Here is a 24,589-nt window from a genome sequence, read left to right as displayed (position 1 = left end):
TAACATATGTTATGATAGCACTCACTCTCACTCACCCTTTTATTTAATATTTTTATACAATTAATACTAATTATTCTAGAGTAAATTACAAGTTTTGTCCTTTATGTTTGTCCCAAATTTCAGGCGCTGTCCTTTATCTTTAAAATTGATGAGTTTTGTCCTTAACGTTTCAAAATCCTGCACATGAGGGTATTATTGTCATTTCATTTTCTTAGGGTCTATTTTGTAAACAAATTTTATTAAGGGACTATTTTGTAACAAAAATAAAAATAAAATGTTATATAATCATCTATTATCATCTGAGAAAGCTCTCCATCTCTCTTATAATCCATCTACAAACGACCGTCGCTCCGATTCAACTGAGATGATGATGATAATGGATGCCCCGATTCAACTTCACCACCACCGCCGCCATACCCTTCTCTCTGTATCATTCTCTCTCTGACCCGATCCATCTCTCTTCTCTCTCTCTCATCTGAAATTCCATCCATCTCATATCTCAAAAATCTGAAATTTTCAACAGACTTCAAGAGTAAATCAGATTTAATAGCAGCTTCAGTAGCAATAGATATACCATTACCTGAAGTCGACACATAGAGGCCCTCAGCGTTCTTGTTTGCCTCCGACATACGTTTTGCCCAGTCCCCCAAAGCAGTTACGAAGCCTGAGCTTGCTTGTTCATGGGTTGTATGATGCAGAGCATTTGGATAGTTTCCATCTTTCACAACTCTAGGGGAGACGGAAGAGGAGGGGGTGCAGCGAGATTCCAAAGCAGTTATGTCACACCCCAATATTTCCACATATTACCGGTGGGCCCGGTGGGGAGTATCGTGACGTAGTTGATATCATCATTGTCAACACACACAATAATATAGCACAGCGGAAGGCTGGGTAAATAAACTATTACAAACCATACTGTCTGTCGATGTTCGAACACAAGAAAATACAGACTGGAATGTAATAAGATCCACAGGCGGATCATAAAGTACAAAGAAACAAAAACTACAGACTCAGGGTATCTATGGGATTTGCAAGATCCTCTACAACACCCTATAGCTCCAGCCTATTTCGATAAGTACCTGTCAAATCAATCATTAGGAAAATACGTCAGTATACACTGGTAAATACAATTTAACTGACTCATTTTGAAAACATTTAAGAAAATTGGTTTAGATGCACAAGGCACAAATCTTTTATAACTTGGGACAATCTTAATAAAATCTTGTATACAGTTTTACATGCTTGTCATACATGTGGGGCCGGTTTGTAAGCCGGACATGATTAACTGACTCACCACTTATAGAACCCACAAAGGAGTTATCCCCAACTTGTGGGTAAATTAATATTTAGCATTTGCATCTGTCGGGTGCATGCCTGCACCCCGTGCATAGTCGTGGCCATTAATAACTTAAATGAGCCAAGGATATCCAGGACACGGTCGTTAACCCCCAAATGTTTATGTTATCAAACAATACAGATTAAAACGGGTTATGCGGATTTATTAAATCACAATCCGACTAAATAATCCCATACCCGACCAAGCGGTATTAATATACCGTATCCCAAGCCCGTATAGGGAAAATAAGTTAAAAGTATTTACCTGATGTAGCAGTAAATTCCTAAGATTCTTGAAAGATACTTTTTACCGGAAGCTATAAATCTGTATAGAAGGTTTAATTATCTATTAGGATGCTAATGGGTCTTTACTTAAGTCGGAGACTTAGACCAACTAGCTAGAAAGAAACCTTACGGACCTAACCGGTAGATTAAACGGAGACCGGGATAGAATGTGATTTAGACCCGACAAGCTTGGATACTTGTATAATATGGGTAAACTAAATACATTCTGGAAAATGAGGTTTTAATAACTAGGTTAAGCCCGTTTCGGCTATTTTACGTAAACTAGTCACGTAAACCAATCCGAACGCGTAAATGCGTAACGGGTAACCGGACAAACTATAAACAGGTCTTAATCATTATTATGCTCATAATATGTCAATATATCAGTAGTATATCAACATTTATGCCCAAAAAGCAATTTAAACCAAAATAAGTACCAAAAGGGCATTTTGGTAATTTTGATGCTTAATAAAGAATTTATTTATAAAACTGAGTTCCAGGTCTGATTAGATTAGTAAAGACATGTATTTTATTAAGTTACATCAGTAGGATACTTAATATATGGAAAATATACCTTTTATAACCAATTATGCACCGTAGGGGCATTTTGGTAATTTTACGTAGGCTTTTAGGGGTTAAAATAAGTTTCTGAGTTTAAAACATTAGCTTACTGTAATATTATGTAAATTAGTTTAAAACATCAGTAGGTTATGAGTTTTATATGATAAATATAGTTTTGACCCATACTAGGTGCTAAAAACGCTAAATATGCGGTTTAAAGGGCTAATATGGTAAAGATAGGAAATCTGATATTTTGGTCAGTTTATAGGGTTCAAAATAATACATTTATCATTTAGGATCAGTAGAAAAAAGTTTGGTTTCAAAAAGTTATGTAAAACTCATTTTATGCATGAAAAGGGTAAAATTGGTAATTACCGAAACTAGACTATAATCCTATGTTAAGTTCAGCTTAAAAATAAATAAAAATCTTTAAAAATCCCAAAATATCATTTAACATCAGTAGGTAAAAAGTTTGGTAATAAAAATCGGGTTTAGATGGGCCTTATGCTAATTACGCTTTTTAATTACTAAGAAGTCCCTTAATTACGCTATTGAGCATAACTCCCATTCTAGACCCCAAACTGATGTCAAATTTTCGGGACATGCCTAAATATCAGTAGCAAAGGTTTTAGTTCATTCACATTGCTAAAAATCTCGATTTTATGCAAAAAGGGCGTTTTAGGCATTAATGAGTATAATTACGATCAAGAGCATAAATGACAAACGATTAGGCACCATGCAATATAACTTCAGAGAGTTATACTACAATGTAGTATGGTCCTAATAGAAGCTTAAAACATGGAAGAAATAAGCTTGAATGGGTCAGAACTGGAAGTCATAGCAAAAGTCAAGCTTTTGCGACTTTCGGTTATAATCTGCCCTTAGATGATTAATTGTCGGATTAGGACTGATAAAACATGTTTATATAATCATTACCAAGTCATTAGAATGTTATAATATAATTTAGAACCTCTGGTTTATTAATTAGAATCATTTTTGTCATTTCTGTCCAGTTTGACTTTTTGTCAAACTACTTTGACCCAACAATTAACCAGTCAAACGAGATAATTAGGAGACACCCTTTCAGGGGTTAATCACCTATACTAATGTGGTTTCATAACCACTTTCAATTTGATCAGTGGTTAAGCCACATGTAATTAAAACGAAAGTCAAACTGATTAGGCACTAAGTTTGACTTTTAAGCAATTAAACTAATTAAACAACTTAAAAGAGTAATTAGAAGCTTACTACAGGTCCTAGCAATCTTTTCTACACTTCAAATCTTCTCCAAGTCCTTAGCAAGCTCCAGAGGTAGTCCTTTGAAGTTGTTTACAATTGGTGTGCCAAGAACAATAGTCTAGCTCTCCTTATATAGTGAAAGAATTGATCAAGGATTGCTTCCAGGTGTTATTTGAGGCTAGGAGATCAACCCAGGTGTCCAAGCTACTAAAATAAACCGACATATAGCTCCAAACTTCGTTACAAACTAGATTAAGGCGGTGGAGAGCCAAAACCCGCACCTGGCAAGATCATTCTGCCCAGCGAAGGCCGTCGCGTAGCGCGACGGCAGAGGGTCTCAGGCTCGCGCTACGCGAGTGCCTGGGTTACCAGTTCAACAAGTTTTAAACTGGCAATTTCAGTCCCTGCACGTTTTTAACCCTTTTTAACTCCATTTTTGGCAATCAAGACCCTTGTAACTACTTTCTTGGAGCCCAAGGATGGACAAACAAACCTCGTTAGCCTCGGGTTCGTTAAATTCCTTTATAAACGCAAGTTTCATCAAGTTGACGCTTTTAACCCAAAGTTTAAAAATCATACTTAATGATCTCGGAATCATGTGAAATTTTTATCATACATTCTTGGGAGTATGATTGAATATTACGAAGCTTCGGTTTCACTAAAAGGCCACTCGGAGACCAAGATTCACATATTGACACTTTTAACCCTTGTAATTTATAATCGTCCGATTATTTTCACAAACTACTTCGTATACCGAATCAATCACCCAATTAAGAATATCATCTTCACATGTGGTCATTCAGAGGCCTAAGTTTGACATGTTGACACTTTTAGTCCTTGCGAAAGCATAGTTTCACTGTTGTCACTTTTAGTCCCTTAAATTCAATCTTTCGCATAGTCAGAGTTTAGGACACGTGTCTATGTATAATTGGACACGTTTTTACGTGGTGTTACATCCTCACCCCCTTAAAAGAAATCTCGACCCCGAGATTTACTGGAACAAGTGAGGGTACTTTTGTTTCATAGTGGACTCAACTTCCCACGTATATTCGGGACCTCTACGAGCGTCCCATTTAACTTTTACTATCGGTACATACTTTCTTCGGAGCTTCTTGACTTGCCGATCTTCAATTGCTATAGGCTTCTCAATGAATCTCAAGCTTTTATCAACTTGCACGTCTTTATGAGACATTGCTAAAGATTCATCAGCTAAACATTTCTTGAGATTACAAACGTGGAACACATCATGAATTCCACTTAGCTCCTCTGGCAGTCTTAGCCTATATGCTACACTGCCAACACATTCGAGGATCTCGAATGGTCCGATATATCTGGGGCTCAACTTCCCCTTTTTACCAAAACGCATTACACCTTTCCAAGGTGACACTTTCAACAACACTTTATCGCCTACTTCAAACATTAGAGGCTTTCGTCTTAAATTAGCATAGCTTTTCTGCCTATCCCTGGCCGCTTTTAGGCGATCTCGAATTTGAATAATCTTTTCCGTTGTCTCAAGGACTATATCTGGTCCTGATATCTGAGCTTCTCCCACTTCGGCCCAACAGACAGGTGTTCTACATCTTCTACCATACAGTGCCTCAAAAGGCGCAGCCTGAATGCTGGTATGATAACTATTGTTATAGGAGAACTCAATCAAAGGCAGGTGGTCGTCCCAACTACCACCCAAATCCATAACACATGCACGAAGCATGTCTTCTAAGGTCTGAATAGTACGCTCACTTTGACCATCGGTCTGAGGATGGTAAGCAGTACTAAAATTCAGACGTGAGCCCAATGATTGTTGAAAACTTCTCCAAAAGTGAGAGGTGTATCTAGTATCTCTATCAGAGATAATTGCCACCGGTACTCCATGAAGAGCTACAATCTTATCGACATATAACTGGGCTAACTTATCAGAGCTATAAGTCTCCTTAATGGGCAGGAAATGAGCTGACTTTGTCAGTCTATCAACAATAACCCATATAGTGTCATTTCCGTGCTTTGTTTTGGGTAACTTGGTTATAAAGTCCATAGTTACCATTTCCCATTTCCAAGTGGGAAGTTCCGGCTGTTGTAGAAGTCCTGATGGCTTCTGATGTTCGGCTTTAATCTGAGCACATGTCAGACACTTAGCTACATGGGTGGCAATAGATTTCTTTAAACCTATCCACCAATAATTGGCCTTTAAATCTTGATACATCTTATCACCTCCCGGGTGAACCGAATACTTAGAATTGTGGGCTTCCTGAAGGATTACATCCCGTAGTCCTCCTTGAATAGGAACCCAAATTCTGCCATTCATCCTAAGAATTCCGTCTTTTCCAGGTGTCAACTGTTCAGCAGTTACACCTAACTTTTCATTTAAAAGATTATCTTCCAACATGGCATCTTTTTGTGCAGCCAACAGTCTTTCGTTCAAATTATTCTTCAACTCAATGCTCTTTGCATTGATCCTAATTGGCTTAACTCTTTCCTTCCGGCTTAAAGCATCTGCGACCACATTCGCCTTACCGGGATGGTAGCGAATTTCGCAATCATAATCATTTAACGTTTCCATCCAACGACGTTGTCTCATATTGAGTTCTTTTTGATTAAACAGATGTTGGAGACTTTTGTGGTCTGAATAGATTACACACTTTGTTCCATATAAATAGTGTCTCCAAAGCTTTAGTGCGAATACAACGGCACCCAATTCTAAATCATGGGTGGTGTAATTCTTCTCGTGCACCTTTAGCTGTCGCGATGCATAAGCAATCACTTTGCCCCGCTGCATAAGTACACACCCCATGCCGGTGTGTGATGCATCGCAGTATACAACAAACTCTTCAGTTCCTTCTGGTAAAGATAAAACCGGAGCATTGCTCAATTTTTGCTTCAGGATCTCAAAAGATTCCTGCTGCTTCGGACCCCAGATAAACTTCTCTTTCTTACGGGTCAAAGAGGTTAATGGTGCAGCTATTCTTGAGAAGTTCTCAATAAATCTTCTATAATATCCTGCTAAACCCAAAAAGCTACGAATTTCCGTAGGTGTCTTTGGTGCTTCCCAATTCATGACAGCTTCCACTTTGGCAGGATCTACTTGGATACCTTGTTCACTGACAACATGTCCAAGGAACTGAACCTTACGAAGCCAAAATTCACATTTAGAGAATTTGGCATATAACTTTTCTTGTCGAAGCAATCCTAATATACACTTAAGATGCTTCTCATGCTCCACTTGGCTACGCGAATAGATAAGGATGTCGTCTATAAAGACAATGACAAACTTGTCTAGATACGGCTTGCAGACTCTATTCATGAGATCTATGAATGCTGCAGGTGCGTTAGTGAGCCCAAAAGGCATCACTAAAAACTCGAAGTGTCCATACCTCGTTCTAAATGCCGTCTTAGGAACATCTTCTGTTCGTACCTTGAGTTGATGATACCCAGATCGCAAATCAATTTTTGAAAAATAAGTCGCTCCTTGGAGTTGGTCAAATAAATCATCGATCCTGGGTAAAGGATAACGATTCTTAATCGTTACTTTATTCAATTCACGGTAATCAATACATAAACGCATTGATCCGTCTTTCTTTTTCACAAACAGAATAGGAGCTCCCCAAGGTGAAGAACTAGGTTGGATGAAACCTTTATCTAACAAATCATCTAACTGAGTTCTGAGCTCCTTCATTTCAGTAGGCGCTAGGCGGTACGGAGCTCGTGCTATAGGCGCAGATCCTGGAAGAATATCTATTCTGAACTCTACCTGCCTCTCAGGAGGTAATCCAGGTAATTCGTCAGGAAAGACATCTGGATACTCTGAAATGATTGGAATGTCTTCGATCTTCGGCTTTGGATTATCCACAGTCACTTGTGCCACATAAATGATACATCCACTTTTCAAGCACTGAGATACTTTAAGAATGGACATATTGTCGGGCAATCCATATTGTGTATCTCCTTGGATAGTGACTACTTCATTAGAAGGGGTTTTGATGGTAACTAGCTTCTTATCACAGGCAATTTGGGCTTGGTTATGCGACAACCAATCCATGCCTAAAACTATATCAAAACCGGCCAACTTCATTGGCAGAAGGGACAACGGAATAGAATGATTCTTAATAGCTATGGAACATCCATCCAGAAGAGTCGAAACTGACTCTAAGGTACCATCGGCAAGCTCTACCTCATATTTTATGTCTAGAGTCTTAATAGGTAAATTCAACAACTTACAGAACTTATGGTCTACAAAGGACCTATCAGCACCGGAATCAAATAAGACTCTAGCATAATTATTATTGATGAGGAAGGTACCTGTTATGACTTTATCATCATTCACCGCTTCCCTAGCCTGCATCTGGAACACTCTGGCATTGTTCTTTTTAGCCTCTTCAGACTTCTTCGCGTTCTTGGGGCAATTGGTCTTAATATGCCCCTTTTCATTGCAACCATAACAGGTTGCATCCTTGATGCTTCGGCACTCAACAGACTTGTGCCCTTTCTTCTTGCAAATCCCACATGGTTTGGCCTGTGGGTCCCGATTGCATTTGCCAAAGTGTCTTTTATTGCAAGTCTTGCATCTGGGCTTGTCATCAGACTGCCCTTTCTTGGAACTAAAGTTCCCCTTTCCTTTCTTATTCGAGTGAGAGGACTGAGCATCCTCTCTCTTCCTCTTCCCTTCATCAGAATTTTTCTTTGCCCTGCTCCTCACAACGTCCTGTGTGAGGGATAATGATAGATCCACAACAGATCTATAGGTGGTTGGCTTAGAAGCCTTCACATTTCCTTTAATCTCAGGAGCCAAACCACCAATAAAACGCGCAATGCGCTTGGGCTCAGGTGTGACTAAATACGGTACCAGTCTAGACATGGAGTTGAAACTAGTCACATAGGATCTACAATCTAGATCCTTCATCACGAGGGTGAGAAAATCAGTCTCCACACGCTCTACTTCGTGTTGAGGACAATAAGTGTCCTTAACCAAATCGACAAACTTTTCCCAAGAAAGGTTATACAAATGGACTTTCCCGGTGGACTGCACGAGTGCTTTCCACCACGTAAGGGCATCACCCTTAAAAGATTGGGAGGCGAACATAACCACATCTTCCTTAGCGCAGCCGCTAATGTCTATCACCGTCTCCATCTCATCAATCCATTTCATGCAATCTATCGCCCCTTTTTCTCCCGTAAAATCCCTCGGTTTACAGGAAACAAAATATTTGTAGGTACAACCCTTGGCGTACCTAGGGGTCGGCTCAAGATCTATCTGTCTTTTGGGTATACTACCCTGGTTAGACGAATGCACTGACTCACTCTTCTTATGAGTATGAGATTTAGAATGAGCTTTCGAGTGAGTTTGTGACCGAACGATGCTTGGCTCCTTAAATTTAGCATCAACCGCTTGAGAGACTGCAGCGGTGATCATAGCTTGTAATTCTGCACCAGTAATGTTAATTCTGGTATTGCCCTGTGCTGGATGACTGTTCACTTCGTCGGAGCCAGCCATTTCAGGATGCTATAATATAAACAATAATAGTAATTTAAATTACATATAAGTTCATCACATTGATGATTCATTGGTCATGGTATTATTAAACCATTTAGACCATTTTATAATATAACTGAATGTTTACATAATGTGTTTCTACATATTACTGGACAGGGAAAAGATAGAAATTTTCACAACTGTCCATGTTATAGAAGGCATTTTATTTATCTTTAAACTCGTTTCAAAGGACATTTAAATTGGCTTAAAGCTTGTCACAGAAACGAGTTGAGATTCAAATTAATGATCTCAAATATCAGTGATCTTTTAAGGTCTGAATCAAGTTCATTGCCTTTTTGACAAGAAGTTTATGAATCATACATTCATTGTCATTTTACACCTTTGCTTAAAGCATGCATCTCAAATGGATGTCTTGGTGTATTCATCACACTGATATTTTCTAGCCAGGATTCATATTGATCATTTTGGCTTTATATGACTTGGAAGGGTCCAAGTACCTTTTTGGAAGTTTGTGTGGTTTCTCGTACCGCACAGCTAGGAGTGTTAACATGTTTTCAGATGTTAACAGAGATTTATTTTCTTAAAAAGGTTGTACCATCATAGCCAATTAATACTTTGGCTAGGTTATACCTCTAAGAATTTCTTTGGCAGATCAATTATAATTTGAAAGGAAATAACATGGTGTAATAAAATACACAATTAAAACCAAAGCTAAACTTCATTACGAAAAGAAACGAATACAATTGCCCTAAACGGGACTTAAGAAAGACAAACTACCCACGCAGGGGTAAACAGGAATGAAAATAAGTCCACGCAGGGACTTGATACAAAAATCAAACAAATGTCCACGCAGGGACATTATTACAATAAACAAGAAACAAAAACAACCCTCTATTTCTTCTTCCCCTTGATAAGGTTGGCAAGACCCTTCATGAAGCTATTTTGCCTCTCCTTGTTCTTCTTGGTCTTCTGCTCAACCCTGTCCAACCTCTCTAAGATTTTCTGGTTTTGTTGCTGCTGCTGTAGTTGCTGGGAAGGAGGATACTGATAACCCTGAATAGGGTAGTCAGTTGGAGGCACAGGGGGGGTAAGAAGAAGGATAAAGGTGGTGATACTGCGCAGCCGTAAGATATGGGTCATGGGTTCCGTAGCCCAATGGATATCCCGACGGGTCTCCATAAGGATTATACCCGGAAGAACCTGGGTATACCGGAATTGGGTTATCAAATCCCACAGGCGGCATAGGTGGTGCATAAGAAGCTTGCGGAGGATCAGCCTCCGGTGCCGCATTCGAGGGCCCACCCATTTGAGGGTCCTCGGGAATAGGGGGATAGGAACTCGACCCTCGAGGAGAACTAAAACGGGGTCCTCCTCTAACGGACATGCGAGCGTTCCTCCTTCGCCTCGGAGGCTCGGGAGGTGGTTGTGGTGGCTGCTGCGGTGGCTCCTCTACCGGAAGTGGTGGTGGTGAGACAGCTTGAAGTTGAGGATCATCTAAAGGTGGTTGAGCCGGAGAGCTATGATAAGATGGGGTAAAGAACCAGTCATAGGTAGCCATCCTCTCTTGGAAGGAGTCGGGTCCACGATAAGGAGATCCCTGAAATGGTGACCCACTAGATATGCAGATAGGGTGGCCCGGGGTTCCTGTTTGCATTTCCGGGTCGGGGTCGTCATCCATCTCCATTTCTTGAGAGAAATGGTCCTCAGGGCCCAGCGGGTTGTAGCCAAGAAAGTCGTTCACATAGTCGGCTGGGTTGAATTGTCTTGGAGAGTAGGGGGATTCGGAATGATGAAATGAATGAGATTGGAAAGAGTTATGCGAGTGGTGAGATTGGTCCGAATGGTGAGAGTGTTCGGGCTCATTTGGAGCAAATGGTCCGAAAGACGGATGAAAAGATGGTGAAGAGCTAAGCGAGACCGAGTGTCTTGCCGGCTCGAAAGGTTGACCCCACATATCGCGGGAGTCAGAAGTGGAAAAAGACGCCGATGGAGTGCGTCTGTGGGATGGTCCTGCAGATGACGGTCCTCCACGCATGGGACCCTTGCCACGTCCTCTTAGTCTTGGAGGCATGATGGTTAACTTCCTGTTGAACAAGAGAACAAAATAAAACAAAACATAAAAGTAATAAAAGAAAAATAAAGATGCATCCTAGGTCATTTGCCTAGACTCGAGAGTCTAAGGAATGTGCTTATTGTGTCATTGAGATTAAACACAAAAGGTTAGTGTTTAATTCGCTCAATGTTGGCTCTGATACCAACCTGTCACACCCCAATATTTCCACATATTACCGGTGGGCCCGGTGGGGAGTATCGTGACGTAGTTGATATCATCATTGTCAACACACACAATAATATAGCACAGCGGAAGGCTGGGTAAATAAACTATTACAAACCATACTGTCTGTCGATGTTCGAATACAAGAAAATACAGACTGGAATGTAATAAGATCCACAGGCGGATCATAAAGTACAAAGAAACAAAAACTACAGACTCAGGGTATCTATGGGATTTGCAAGATCCTCTACAACACCCTATAGCTCCAGCCTATTTCGATAAGTACCTGTCAAATCAATCTTTAGGAAAATACGTCAGTATACACTGGTAAATACAATTTAACTGACTCATTTTGAAAACATTTAAGAAAATTGGTTTAGATGCACAAGGCACAAATCTTTTATAACTTGAGACAATCTTAATAAAATCTTGTATACAGTTTTACATGCTTGTCATACATGTGGGGCCGGTTTGTAAGCCGGACATGATTAACTGACTCACCACTTATAGAACCCACAAAGGAGTTATCCCCAACTTGTGGGTAAATTAATATTTAGCATTTGCATCTGTCGGGTGCATGCCTGCACCCCGTGCATAGTCGTGGCCATTAATAACTTAAATGAGCCAAGGATATCCAGGACACGGTCGTTAACCCCCAAATGTTTATGTTATCAAACAATACAGATTAAAACGGGTTATGCGGATTTATTAAATCACAATCCGACTAAATAATCCCATACCCGACCAAGCGGTATTAATATACCGTATCCCAAGCCCGTATAGGGAAAATAAGTTAAAAGTATTTACCTGATGTAGCAGTAAATTCCTAAGATTCTTGAAAGATACTTTTTACCGGAAGCTATAAATCTGTATAGAAGGTTTAATTATCTATTAGGATGCTAATGGGTCTTTACTTAAGTCGGAGACTTAGACCAACTAGCTAGAAAGAAACCTTACGGACCTAACCGGTAGATTAAACGGAGACCGGGATAGAATGTGATTTAGACCCGACAAGCTTGGATACTTGTATAATATGGGTAAACTAAATACATTCTGGAAAATGAGGTTTTAATAACTAGGTTAAGCCCGTTTCGGCTATTTTACGTAAACTAGTCACGTAAACCAATCCGAACGCGTAAATGCGTAACGGGTAACCGGACAAACTATAAACAGGTCTTAATCATTATTATGCTCATAATATGTCAATATATCAGTAGTATATCAACATTTATGCCCAAAAAGCAATTTAAACCAAAATAAGTACCAAAAGGGCATTTTGGTAATTTTGATGCTTAATAAAGAATTTATTTATAAAACTGAGTTCCAGGTCTGATTAGATTAGTAAAGACATGTATTTTATTAAGTTACATCAGTAGGATACTTAATATATGGAAAATATACCTTTTATAACCAATTATGCACCGTAGGGACATTTTGGTAATTTTACATAGGCTTTTAGGGGTTAAAATAAGTTTCTGAGTTCAAAACATTAGCTTACTGTAATATTATGTAAATTAGTTTAAAACATCAGTAGGTTATGAGTTTTATATGATAAATATAGTTTTGACCCATACTAGGTGCTAAAAACGCTAAATATGCGGTTTAAAGGGCTAATATGGTAAAGATAGGAAATCTGATATTTTGGTCAGTTTATAGGGTTCAAAATAATACATTTATCATTTAGGATCAGTAGCAAAAAGTTTGGTTTCAAAAAGTTATGTAAAACTCATTTTATGCATGAAAAGGGTAAAATTGGTAATTACCGAAACTAGACTATAATCCTATGTTAAGTTCAGCTTAAAAATAAATAAAAATCTTTAAAAATCCCAAAATATCATTTAACATCAGTAGGTAAAAAGTTTGGTAATAAAAATCGGGTTTAGATGGGCCTTATGCTAATTACGCTTTTTAATTACTAAGAAGTCCCTTAATTACGCTATTGAGCATAACTCCCATTCTAGACCCCAAACTGATGTCAAATTTTCGGGACATGCCTAAATATCAGTAGCAAAGGTTTTAGTTCATTCACATTGCTAAAAATCTCGATTTTATGCAAAAAGGGCGTTTTAGGCATTAATGAGTATAATTACGATCAAGAGCATAAATGACAAACGATTAGGCACCATGCAATATAACTTCAGAGAGTTATACTACAATGTAGTATGGTCCTAATAGAAGCTTAAAACATGGAAGAAATAAGCTTGAATGGGTCAGAACTGGAAGTCATAGCAAAAGTCAAGCTTTTGCGACTTTCGGTTATAATCTGCCCTTAGATGATTAATTGTCGGATTAGGACTGATAAAACATGTTTATATAATCATTACCAAGTCATTAGAATGTTATAATATAATTTAGAACCTCTGGTTTATTAATTAGAATCATTTTTGTCATTTCTGTCCAGTTTGACTTTTTGTCAAACTACTTTGACCCAACAATTAACCAGTCAAACGAGATAATTAGGAGACACCCTTTCAGGGGTTAATCACCTATACTAATGTGGTTTCATAACCACTTTCAATTTGATCAGTGGTTAAGCCACATGTAATTAAAACGAAAGTCAAACTGATTAGGCACTAAGTTTGACTTTTAAGCAATTAAACTAATTAAACAACTTAAAAGAGTAATTAGAAGCTTACTACAGGTCCTAGCAATCTTTTCTACACTTCAAATCTTCTCCAAGTCCTTAGCAAGCTCCAGAGGTAGTCCTTTGAAGTTGTTTACAATTGGTGTGCCAAGAACAATAGTCTAGCTCTCCTTATATAGTGAAAGAATTGATCAAGGATTGCTTCCAGGTGTTATTTGAGGCTAGGAGATCAACCCAGGTGTCCAAGCTACTAAAATAAACCGACATATAGCTCCAAACTTCGTTACAAACTAGATTAAGGCGGTGGAGAGCCAAAACCCGCACCTGGCAAGATCATTCTGCCCAGCGAAGGCCGTCGCGTAGCGCGACGGCAGAGGGTCTCAGGCTCGCGCTACGCGAGTGCCTGGGTTACCAGTTCAACAAGTTTTAAACTGGCAATTTCAGTCCCTGCACGTTTTTAACCCTTTTTAACTCCATTTTTGGCAATCAAGACCCTTGTAACTACTTTCTTGGAGCCCAAGGATGGACAAACAAACCTCGTTAGCCTCGGGTTCGTTAAATTCCTTTATAAACGCAAGTTTCATCAAGTTGACGCTTTTAACCCAAAGTTTAAAAATCATACTTAATGATCTCGGAATCATGTGAAATTTTTATCATACATTCTTGGGAGTATGATTGAATATTACGAAGCTTCGGTTTCACTAAAAGGCCACTCGGAGACCAAGATTCACATATTGACACTTTTAACCCTTGTAATTTATAATCGTCCGATTATTTTCACAAACTACTTCGTATACCGAATCAATCACCCAATTAAGAATATCATCTTCACATGTGGTCATTCAGAGGCCTAAGTTTGACATGTTGACACTTTTAGTCCTTGCGAAAGCATAGTTTCACTGTTGTCACTTTTAGTCCCTTAAATTCAATCTTTCGCATAGTCAGAGTTTAGGACACGTGTCTATGTATAATTGGACACGTTTTTACGTGGTGTTACAAGTTACGAAGCCTGAGATTAACCACAACTCTATTCCCGGAAAGAGAAGGGGTGCATCGATTCTCACTAGCCGCAACATTATCTAGGGGAGACGGAAGAGGAATCGTAGGTGGATTGAGCACAGGGTTCCCAATTTCAGGTGAATGAAGAGAGGGAGATACGCAATTAGGGTTATTGAGTCCGCTTTTGGAGTTATTAGGCTCCAATGGAGGGAAATCAGCTGGGTAAAAACGAATGGGGGTGTCAGGTGGGCGATTAGGGGAGAAATTATGAGATTTCATCTCACAATTTGATGGTTTCATGAACGAAATTAGGTGGGAAACGGCTTCAATATGTTGTTGGGTTTGTTCGCTGAATATCGGGTTCGGCTACGGTGTTTGTGGGAGGCGATTAGAGGCACTGGCGGTGGTTGTGTTAGGGGCGGTGGGTGAAGCTGAGAGAGAGAGTTGATGGTGATGATGTGTTGGTGGTGGTGGTAGTTCTAGAGAGATAGTAGGAGAGAGAGAGAGAGCTATAATATTAATAATAATAATTTTTATAAATATTTTGTTTTCTTTTTTAAAATAGTATTAAATAAATGGGTAAAAAGACTAAAATGCCCTTGTGTAATTTGATTTAACCAAAAAATCTAACTAGGTTAGGGCTAAAGGACATAACGTGCAGGATTTTGAAACGTTAAGGACAAAACTCGTCAATTTTAAAGGTAAATGACAACGCCTGAAATTTGGGATAAACATAAAGGACAAAACTTGTAATTTACTCAATTATTCTATAACACTTAGTTAATAATTCTAACTTTAAAAATTTCCTCCTAACGATTCTAACTTGTAAGAATTTGGCCCTTATTGATTCTTTTATAACATATTAAAAATTGAACTAAGCGCATATGCAGTTTGAAAAGGATCGATGAGGGCCAAATTCTTAAAAGTTTGGATCGTTTGAGAGAATTTTTAGAGTTAGGATTATTATTGTCCAACTGATGAAACTTAGGATTATTAAAATCAAATAACCCAATAAAATATAGGTATAATATTAGTATTAATTAAAACTTTTATAAACATTACATTTTAAGAAAATTATCACTTCAAGTTGACAAAAAAACATAAAGTATTTTATTTTGAAAACAATATGTTGAGAAAAAAAAGGTAATTAATCAAAGTCGAAGCCAATTGACAACTCCGTTAGGAATTAATATTAACATGTTGGAACAAAAAGGTTGAATTTAATATTATAATTTTGAGATAAAAATTAATTTTTTTGTTAAATAAATAATATAATCTATATATGATAAAAGTAAAAGGGAATGAACAGTACATAATTCGTGATTTTTTATATTAAACAGTGATTACATAATTCGTGATTTTTTTTATATTAAACAATACCTTATATTCATTTATTAGACTATGGGGTATGGGGCGTAGGTTGGGTACAAATGCCTAAGTCACCACCCCAGGTGGGCTTGGATTTCGGTGTAGCCTCTTGGGCGGGAGTTTCAGCCCGGGCGTTGGGCATGCCTAGCGGTCCTCCATGGCCGGCTCTCATTGGCTGGGTTGGCTAGGCCATAGCGGCTAGGTTTAAATTTTAAAAAATGACCGTTTGGCCAAGCCAAACGGTTCACCCAAGTCACTATAAAACCCCCCAACCCCACCGCCTGTCCACATCGCTACCCCAAACCTTCACTCCACCTATCCGAACCCGCTACCCACACTTGATACCGGCACAACGCGATGAAGGGCCGCCAACCCGGTGAGACCCGTTACTGGCCGGAAGCTTTCGCTAGCTACCGGCACAACGTGGGGAACGCCCCACACAATTTAAACGCGTGCCAACACAAGTGGCGCGAGCTACGACCGAAGCTCGACCATTTTAAAGCCTACTACGATAGCGTCCCGGGTGGTGATATAAGTCACGAAGACCGAGTGGCGGTGGCCAACATCCAGTTCCGAGGCAAGGAGCAGAAGCCGTTTGACAAGCTCGCCCTGTTCGAAATCTACCTAACACTTTAGGCTTTTTTTTTAATTTTATAATCCTTTTTTTTTGTAGAATTTTGTAATTTTTAGGAACTTTTAATAATAATTTTAGGCTTTTTATTAATTCTGTGTGTAATTTTTAACTTTAGGTTTTTTTTTAAATTTTTATAAAACTGGCCAACCCACACGGGCTAGCCATGTCTTGCCATACCGACCCAACACGTCACTTACCAGCGTGGGGCTCGAAGTCCACGTGTCAACCCATGTAGGGGTGTTCAAAAAAATCCGAATCCGAAACCGAATCCGAAATATCCGAAAACCCGTATCCGAAAATCGGATAATCCGAAAATTCGGATTCGGATTCGGATAGTGATTTTGAGAATTTTCGGATAATCGGATTATCCGAAAATTTAATTTTTATTTTTTTCGGATATCCGAATATCCGAAAAATATCTGAAGTATCCGAAAAAATTCCGAAGTATCCGAAAAATATCCAAAATATCCGAAAAAATATCCGAACTATTCGAAAAATATCCGAAGTATCCGAAAAATATCCGAAATATCCGAAAAATATCCGAAATTTATATTCGGATATCCAAAACTATCCGAAAAATCTGGTTCCAAATATTAAAAAATAATAAAAATTAAATACAAAATTGGATATTCGGATATCCGATTAGATATCCGAACCCGAATCCGAAATTTTGGATATCCGAAAATCGGATATCCGAAATTTCGGATTCGGGTTCGGATGTCAATATTTCACTATCCGAAATTTCGGATATCCGAAAACCGGATTATCCGATCTTGAACACCCCCTAAACCCATGCCCCAACCCCCGCCCCACCATACCCCACAGTCGAAAACACCAATGCCTTTCGCGCAACGCGCGTCATTTAAAAGTACTAGTTAGAATAAAAACTAAACGGAAAAGAAAAGAAAAAAACTTATTCATGCCTTCACGTTTTTTTTTCGTTTCGCGACCTTGTCGAGTTTCATAAAGATTGTGGGTTTAGGAAGGAGGAAAAATGAATCCTTCACAGGTTAACTGTCATCGCGTGTTGGTGTATATGGAAGGATAGGCACACTAAGATATTCTCAACGATAGAAGAAAATATAAAGACATTTTTGGAGATATTAGATCGTTGGGTTTTCTTTGGTTAAAATTTAGATCCAAACTATATGTTTGGGACAAACATATGTTTGGGAGAATTGGTGTAGTTTCCGTATGTACATGTAAGTGTTTTGTTTGTTTTTTGGTTTTCCTTCGCTTTTTTTGAGAGGGTTGTCAGATTATGTTTCTAATGAAGTATACTTAAAAAAACATACAAACAAGATGTACGATGGGTCACGGGAGCTTGGTCACGGACTCTCTCACATGATGCCAAAATCAATAATGGGTGATCAAATAGGTGTCAAAGTACTAACTTGCTTTATTCAGACATATAAAGGGTTAATTTAAAGTCCTCATGAAAAATATAAATTAGCTAGAAGTTTTAGGGCTAAGTGTACATATCTAAATGAAACTAACGCATCAGGGTCAGTCAACCATCAAGTAACACGGCGAAAAACCAAAGGAGTAATGGTCCATTGGCAAAGACTTTAAACACCTGTTGGATTGGAGGGGGGGAGTGATAGACGACAAGAATTAAAAAGAAATTGCGTTAAGAAAAAAGTAACACGGCCAAAATATATTAAACGACATAAAGAGCTAAAACAATTAGTTCTCCAATTCATCGAATCACACTAAAAATCACTATTTTTTATCTCTTCTTTTCAGTTAAATAATATAGTTTTAATACTTTTATTATTACTTTTTTCCCTCCTTCAATTGCAACCACTTGGAAAAAATATTAAAATATGAGTTAATTACACAGATAGGTCCTGTGGTTTATACCTAATTTCACCTTTGGGTACTAACTTTATTTTTTAACAGATTTAGGTTCTATGGTTTTAATTTTGTAACACCTTTGGGTACTAACACCAAAATTAGTTAATTAATGACTAAAATACCCTTGCATTTTTTTATGTTTATCAATGTAACACATTTGGGTACTAACACCTAATTTTATTTAAGTTTAAATCAATTTTACAAAATCTATTTATTTTTTTTATTTTCATCTTTTTATTATATCTCTTAATTAACATAAAGTCTATTTATTTTTTTTATTTTCATATTTTTATTAAATTTCTTTATTTAACATAAAATCTACTTGTTACACCAGTATTTTTTTTAAATAGATTTTTTAAATAAAATCTACTAGCTATATAGTTTTACGTAAATTAAATTTCTTACTAGTTTTAAATAATGTAAACCTTACTTGTTTTCAATTTTGGATATATATGATTGATAATAATAATAATAATAATAATAAATATCTTTCATGTAAAAAAAAAATTAAGCCATTTTTAACTTGTTTTTTTTGTTCATTTACATTTTACTATTTTAGAAAGATATTTAATTAACATAAAATCTACTAGTTGCACCAGTAAAATCTACTAGCTATATAGTTTTATGTAATTAAATATCTATTTTTACAAAAAACGAGTTAAAAAAAGGCTTAAATTTTTTTAGTTTTATCTAAAATACCTAGCTATATAGTTTTATCTAAAATATCTAGCTATCTAGTTTTATGTAAATTAAATATCTTTCTAAAATAGTAAAATGTAAATGAAAAAAAAAACGAGTTAAAAAAAGGATTAAATTTTTTTACATGAAAGATATTTATTATTATCAATCATTTCAATCCAAAATTGAAAACGGGTAAGGTTTACATTATTTAAAACGAGTAAGAAATTTAATTTACATAAAACTATATAGCTAGTAGATTTTATTTAAAATAAATACTGGTGTAACAAATAGATTTTATAAATATGAAAATAAAAAAAATAAATAGAGTTTATGTTAATTAAGAGATATAATAAAAAGATGAAAATAAAAAAAATAAATTGATTTTGTAAAATTGATTTAAACTTAAATAAAATTAGGTGTTAATACCCAAATGTGTTACATTGATAAACTTAAAAAATGCAAGGGTAGTTTAGTCATTAATTAATTAATTTTGGTGTTAGTACTCAAAGGTGTTACAAAATTGAAACCATATAACCTAAACCTGTTAAAAAATAAAGTTAGTACCCAAAGGCGAAATTAAGTATAAACCACAGGACCCATTTGTGTAATTAACTCTTAAAATATTTATTAGGTTAAATTAATATTCCCTCCGTCCCATTAAGGTGTTGTTTGTTTTTTTAGAAAAGTACTTCAGAACCTCTTTTGTCTTCCCCAAGCAGACCACGCGCAGACATAGGGGTCTGCAGCTTGTTTGATTTTTAGAAGAGGTTTCATTAAAATACATCTGCTCCACCTCTGTCTCGCACAGAGCTTGGCCAAAGTCTTCCAACCTCTTCTTAAAACATATCTTCTTCTCAAAACACCAAACTCCAACCCTAAAATCCTTCTATCTGCGAACTCCACCACAGCCGCCCCCACACCTCCATCTCCGGCGCAGCCCCACCCCACCGCGACCACCACCGTCTTTGCCCCACCCCACCTCGTCAACCACCTTCGCAGCCCCACCCCACCTCGACCGCTACAGTCGCAGCCCCACTCACCTCCTTGTCAAACTCCACAGCCGAGAACTCCGCACCCCCACCACCTCGAGAACTCCGACGTCTCCCGACGGTGGACGGTGGTCGTCTGAGGTGGTGGTGGTGGTGTATGGTTGTGGTGGTGGTGGTAAATCAGCAGAGAGAGAGAGAAGTGTGGTGTGAGTTGTGTATGTGTTAGAAGAGTTTTGGTATAAAAAAAAACAAACCCTCTTCTCCTTGCAGACTGCAGACATTTGGTCCACCTCTTCTCCTGTAGATGCCTGCAGATGTGGTCCGCAGACTGCAGACCTTTTCCTGCAGAAAAAACAAACAGCACCTAAATGTGTCTTATTTTGAATTTTCAAAATTTTTATTTATAAACTTTGACTTTAATTATATATTTTTTGTGTTATATAAAACTTGATGAAAATTAACCCCATAAAAACACTTGTAAAACACACTCAAATCATATAACTTTTATCAAGTATTATCTAACACAAACAAAATTATTTAAGGTTAAAGTTTATAAACAAAGACTTTGAAAATTTAAAATAGGACACTTTTAATGGGACGGAGGGAGTAAAATATTAAGAATGCATTTATTGGAGGATCAAAAAGTTAATCCTCTAATAAAATACAAAGAGATATTTACTTCAGGAAATGGAAATATCATAGAAATTAAGATGTACTATAAAGAGAATGAAGATACATTGATTTGATCTGACAACCATCAAGTAACCACATCTAAGTAATATGGTCATGCTTCAAATGAGATATTTAAACCATCAAACTTTTCATTGGTAATCTTGTCCAAAGTTTGAATCATTTCATTCGTAAGATAATTAACAGAATCACCAACAATGCCTTTTCGAAAGTAGATATCATCGGATAAAACCTTAGATGTTTGCTTTCCATCCTTATTAACCTTGCTTAAATTCTCAAAACCACATAGTTCTATTATCTTTTTCACTGATCCATCAAATTCCTCCTCTTCTGTAAACGAGTTACCTATGAACATGGCTAATTTCGTAACCTCCTTCTCAGGGTTCTTCTTCAAATCCTCGTACTTTAAGAACAATACTTTATGTGGTCGTTCTAAACTTGCCTTGTAGTACCCTATCACATGATCCCAAAATGATCCATATGGACTCATACCTCTACTAAAAAGCTCAAATGCATCATCCAATCTAGTTGGTGTAGAACCATCATCTTTCAACTTGTTCAAGAAGTGCCAATAAGAAGTGAGAACATCTTTAGGGTTTCTACACAAATAAACAATTCGACAATCGGAACTAATGATGGATTTAGGTAAGGAAGTGTAGGGTATATGTGTATGCATGAGGCCATTGACAAAAGAAGGGTTGTTCAAGAAAGACTCGCTCTCCATGAAAGGGACACAATCATGTGGGCTAATGGTGAGTAATGGGTGGGTTGGACGAGAACCACTGTGTGTCTTGAATTTGTTTCGGTTCATAATGGCAAACGCGAGGGCCTTGAGCCATGTTGTGCCCGATTTTGGATGACTTGCCAAGAAAATGTCGGTGGGTTGAGCTTCGAAATGGTCTTGTAAGGCCATAATTGCTTCAACCGAGAAGTCGGCTTTTGAGTGATACCAAAAACCGTGGAAATGCCAAAATCCCATATACTTGCATAGATCATGATCTACATTCATGGGAAGAGACGAGACTTTGTCTTTATATCGCTGGATTAGACTCGACATTTTTGCCTTTCGTTCCTTTTCTTCATCTTTTGTAATGGTTGCTACAGGTGAATAGAAGGCAATAGGCCAAGACATTATGTTAAGCTCACAATGGAAGTAGGCTCAATTGTTTACATTATTGTGCAGCTCATTTGTGCATATGATGTACATATATAACAAGATTTCCAAAAGAAAGACATTTAATATTAATTGTTAATAAAATAAATAAATTTTAGATAAACATAAAACTTAAATGAATTAATATATTAATATATGTATATATGTTTATGTTTGTTTGTTTATTGCATGATTATTTATTTATTCAATCTATGAATATAAGCAAACTTCTGCTTAGCATTGCATGATTAGATTAATTAAATCTATGAAGATAAGCGAAATTCTGCTTAAAAGCTTATAAACGGTTCAATATATATGCTTGCTAATAAAAAACAAATTGTTTTGTATAAAGAAATATTTTAAACATTTTTCTCATATTCAATTTCTAGAATCCTGAGTTTTGATTAAAAATAGTTAATAATTCCCATCCATTATTCATCCTATAAAAAACATTAAGTCACGTTCGTAATCAATAATTCATAACAGCTGTTGCACCCTGCTGGCGTTCTATAGATAAGGCTGTTGCACCCGACTATTATTGTTGCTAGAATCGAGAAAGATGGGCCAAGCTCTTCTACAACGTATTAGGTAGGGATTTTCTGTAAACTGTTCGTAAATCGTTCGAGCAGTTTATTTATCAGTTATTTGATAAACGAACAAAAATGATATCGATTGTGATGAAACACTGGTTAACACTTAGGCTAACCAGCTGAGTCGTCTCGTGTTTAGGAGTTCAATCTCTTTCTCCACTTGCAGGATGTTGGATTCCTGCAAAATAGAACACCGGTGACTCGTCACAAGGAGGAGAATAGGGGGGTTCTCCATGTGACCATCCTCCGGCGTGAGAATAAGCACTGTTCTGAGGAGAATAGTGTGTGTTGTAGGTGAAATAGAGAGAGAGCAGAATGTTAAACCCGAAGGAGGAGTGTCCTATTTATAGCCGAATGATGAAGGAGGAAGGAGAGGCCTTGCCAGCTGCTACCGGGTGCCAGCTGTCCGACCAAGATGAATATTTTCTTGGTCTCCTCTGTTACTCAGAGTAGTGGATGACGTGGCGCGCCGTTATTTGTCCAGATAGGAGAATTGTATCAGCAGCTATCGGCCTGTCCTAGGATTATGTTGCAGGTTCGGGTGGCGTCCGATCATTGATGACACGTGTTGTCCTTTTTGTCTGGAGGAGCATCTTTGGCGTCACATGCGATTTCTTCCAGAAGCTTTTAGAAGCTTCTGGATATGCTCTGCTGGTAGACGCCATGTTGGATAAAAAGTGGTGTGGTCCTTGCCATGTGTGCATGGACTTGAGACCATACCTCTTCAGATTGTGATAAACGGAGAACTTAAACCCATATTCCGTTTGTAGACGTCGTAAATCAAACTGAAAAAACATAAAAGCTGATAAATATCGATTGTGATCGTGAATAAAGATAAAAACAAGAGTAAACTGCCAAAATAGTCCCTGAGGCTTGGTCATTTTTGTCACTTCAGTCAAAACTCAAACCTTTTGAATCTGGGTCCCTGTGGTTTCAGTTTTATTGCCATTTTCATCCAAAATCAAAATCTGGTCGGATTTTTTAGTTAATATCCAGTTTTTTTTTGTCTTTTTCGTCCCTTTTAATGAAGGGCAAAATGTGACATAAATAGAGACTGAAAATAAACAGGGTTAGTGGTAAAGGTTGAACCATGTATCAAAATATGAACACAAAGGTTGAGTTTTACTGATTTCATATGGAAATGTATGAAGTGCAGTTTAGGTATAACATAAAAGTTGATTTATACAATTTAGTCCAAATATAATGACAATTATAACACTAATAATATATAATAAAAATAATAATAACAATGATAAAAAAAATTAATTTGTAATTGAATACTACACTAAGACCGCCCGTACTGAGGCGTGTTTTTTAAAAATTTTTCAATTAAAACGCCCTATAACGCCTCACATGCCATTACACCCGGCGTTATAGGGCGTTATTTTCGATAAAAAATTCGTCCGGCGTTTTAATTAAAACGCTTAAAATTGAGAGGGGGCCCACTTTTTGACCGTTGACAACGGTCATATTATTTATTATTTATTTTTTAATTTAAAATATTACCCACTATAAATATATACCCCACATTCTCACTTTTTTTTATAAAAAAACTCACTTTCTCTCCTACTTTCTCTCCCACTTTCTTCTAATTTTTATAAAAAAACACACTTTCTTCTAATTTTTATACAATCATGCATCCATACCGCCCCCCTTTTGGTGTCCCCGCAAGACCCACGAACCCGAACACAACCCAACCGCAAACCCCGTACAACCTTCAAGACATGGACCCGAGCTTTTTAACTTACGCGGCTTACTTGAGCGGCGCCCCTCCGTTTGTTCCTCCCACTTTCGGCTATGGTCAAGCCGGCGGGTCTCAACCGTCACAACCCGAAGCCGAACCCGATGTGGAAGTCGTACCGGA

At 37.5% G+C, this 24,589-nt stretch overlaps 1 protein-coding gene across 1 annotated transcript; it reads right to left on the bottom strand.

Annotated features, from left to right (window-relative positions):
* Nucleotides 1-21,076: 21,076 nt before the first annotated feature.
* LOC110888950 (flavonol sulfotransferase-like) lies at nt 21,077-22,114 on the bottom strand. Its single transcript, XM_022136443.1, has one exon. The coding sequence runs from the start codon at nt 22,112-22,114 to the stop codon at nt 21,077-21,079; it is 1,038 nt and encodes a 345-aa protein (XP_021992135.1).
* Between the last annotated feature and the right edge of the window lie 2,475 nt (nt 22,115-24,589).

This window comes from Helianthus annuus, chromosome 11 (genome assembly GCF_002127325.2).
Source record: "Helianthus annuus cultivar XRQ/B chromosome 11, HanXRQr2.0-SUNRISE, whole genome shotgun sequence".
NCBI lineage: Eukaryota > Viridiplantae > Streptophyta > Magnoliopsida > Asterales > Asteraceae > Helianthus > Helianthus annuus.
The sequence above is the reverse complement of the archived record's forward strand: the minus strand, read 5'-3'. Positions and strand labels throughout refer to the sequence as shown.

Excerpts from the sequence above, each read along its gene's own strand:
- LOC110888950 (XM_022136443.1), bottom strand. The coding sequence starts at position 22,114 with ATGTCTTGGCCTATTGCCTTCTATTCACCTGTAGCAACCATTACAAAA.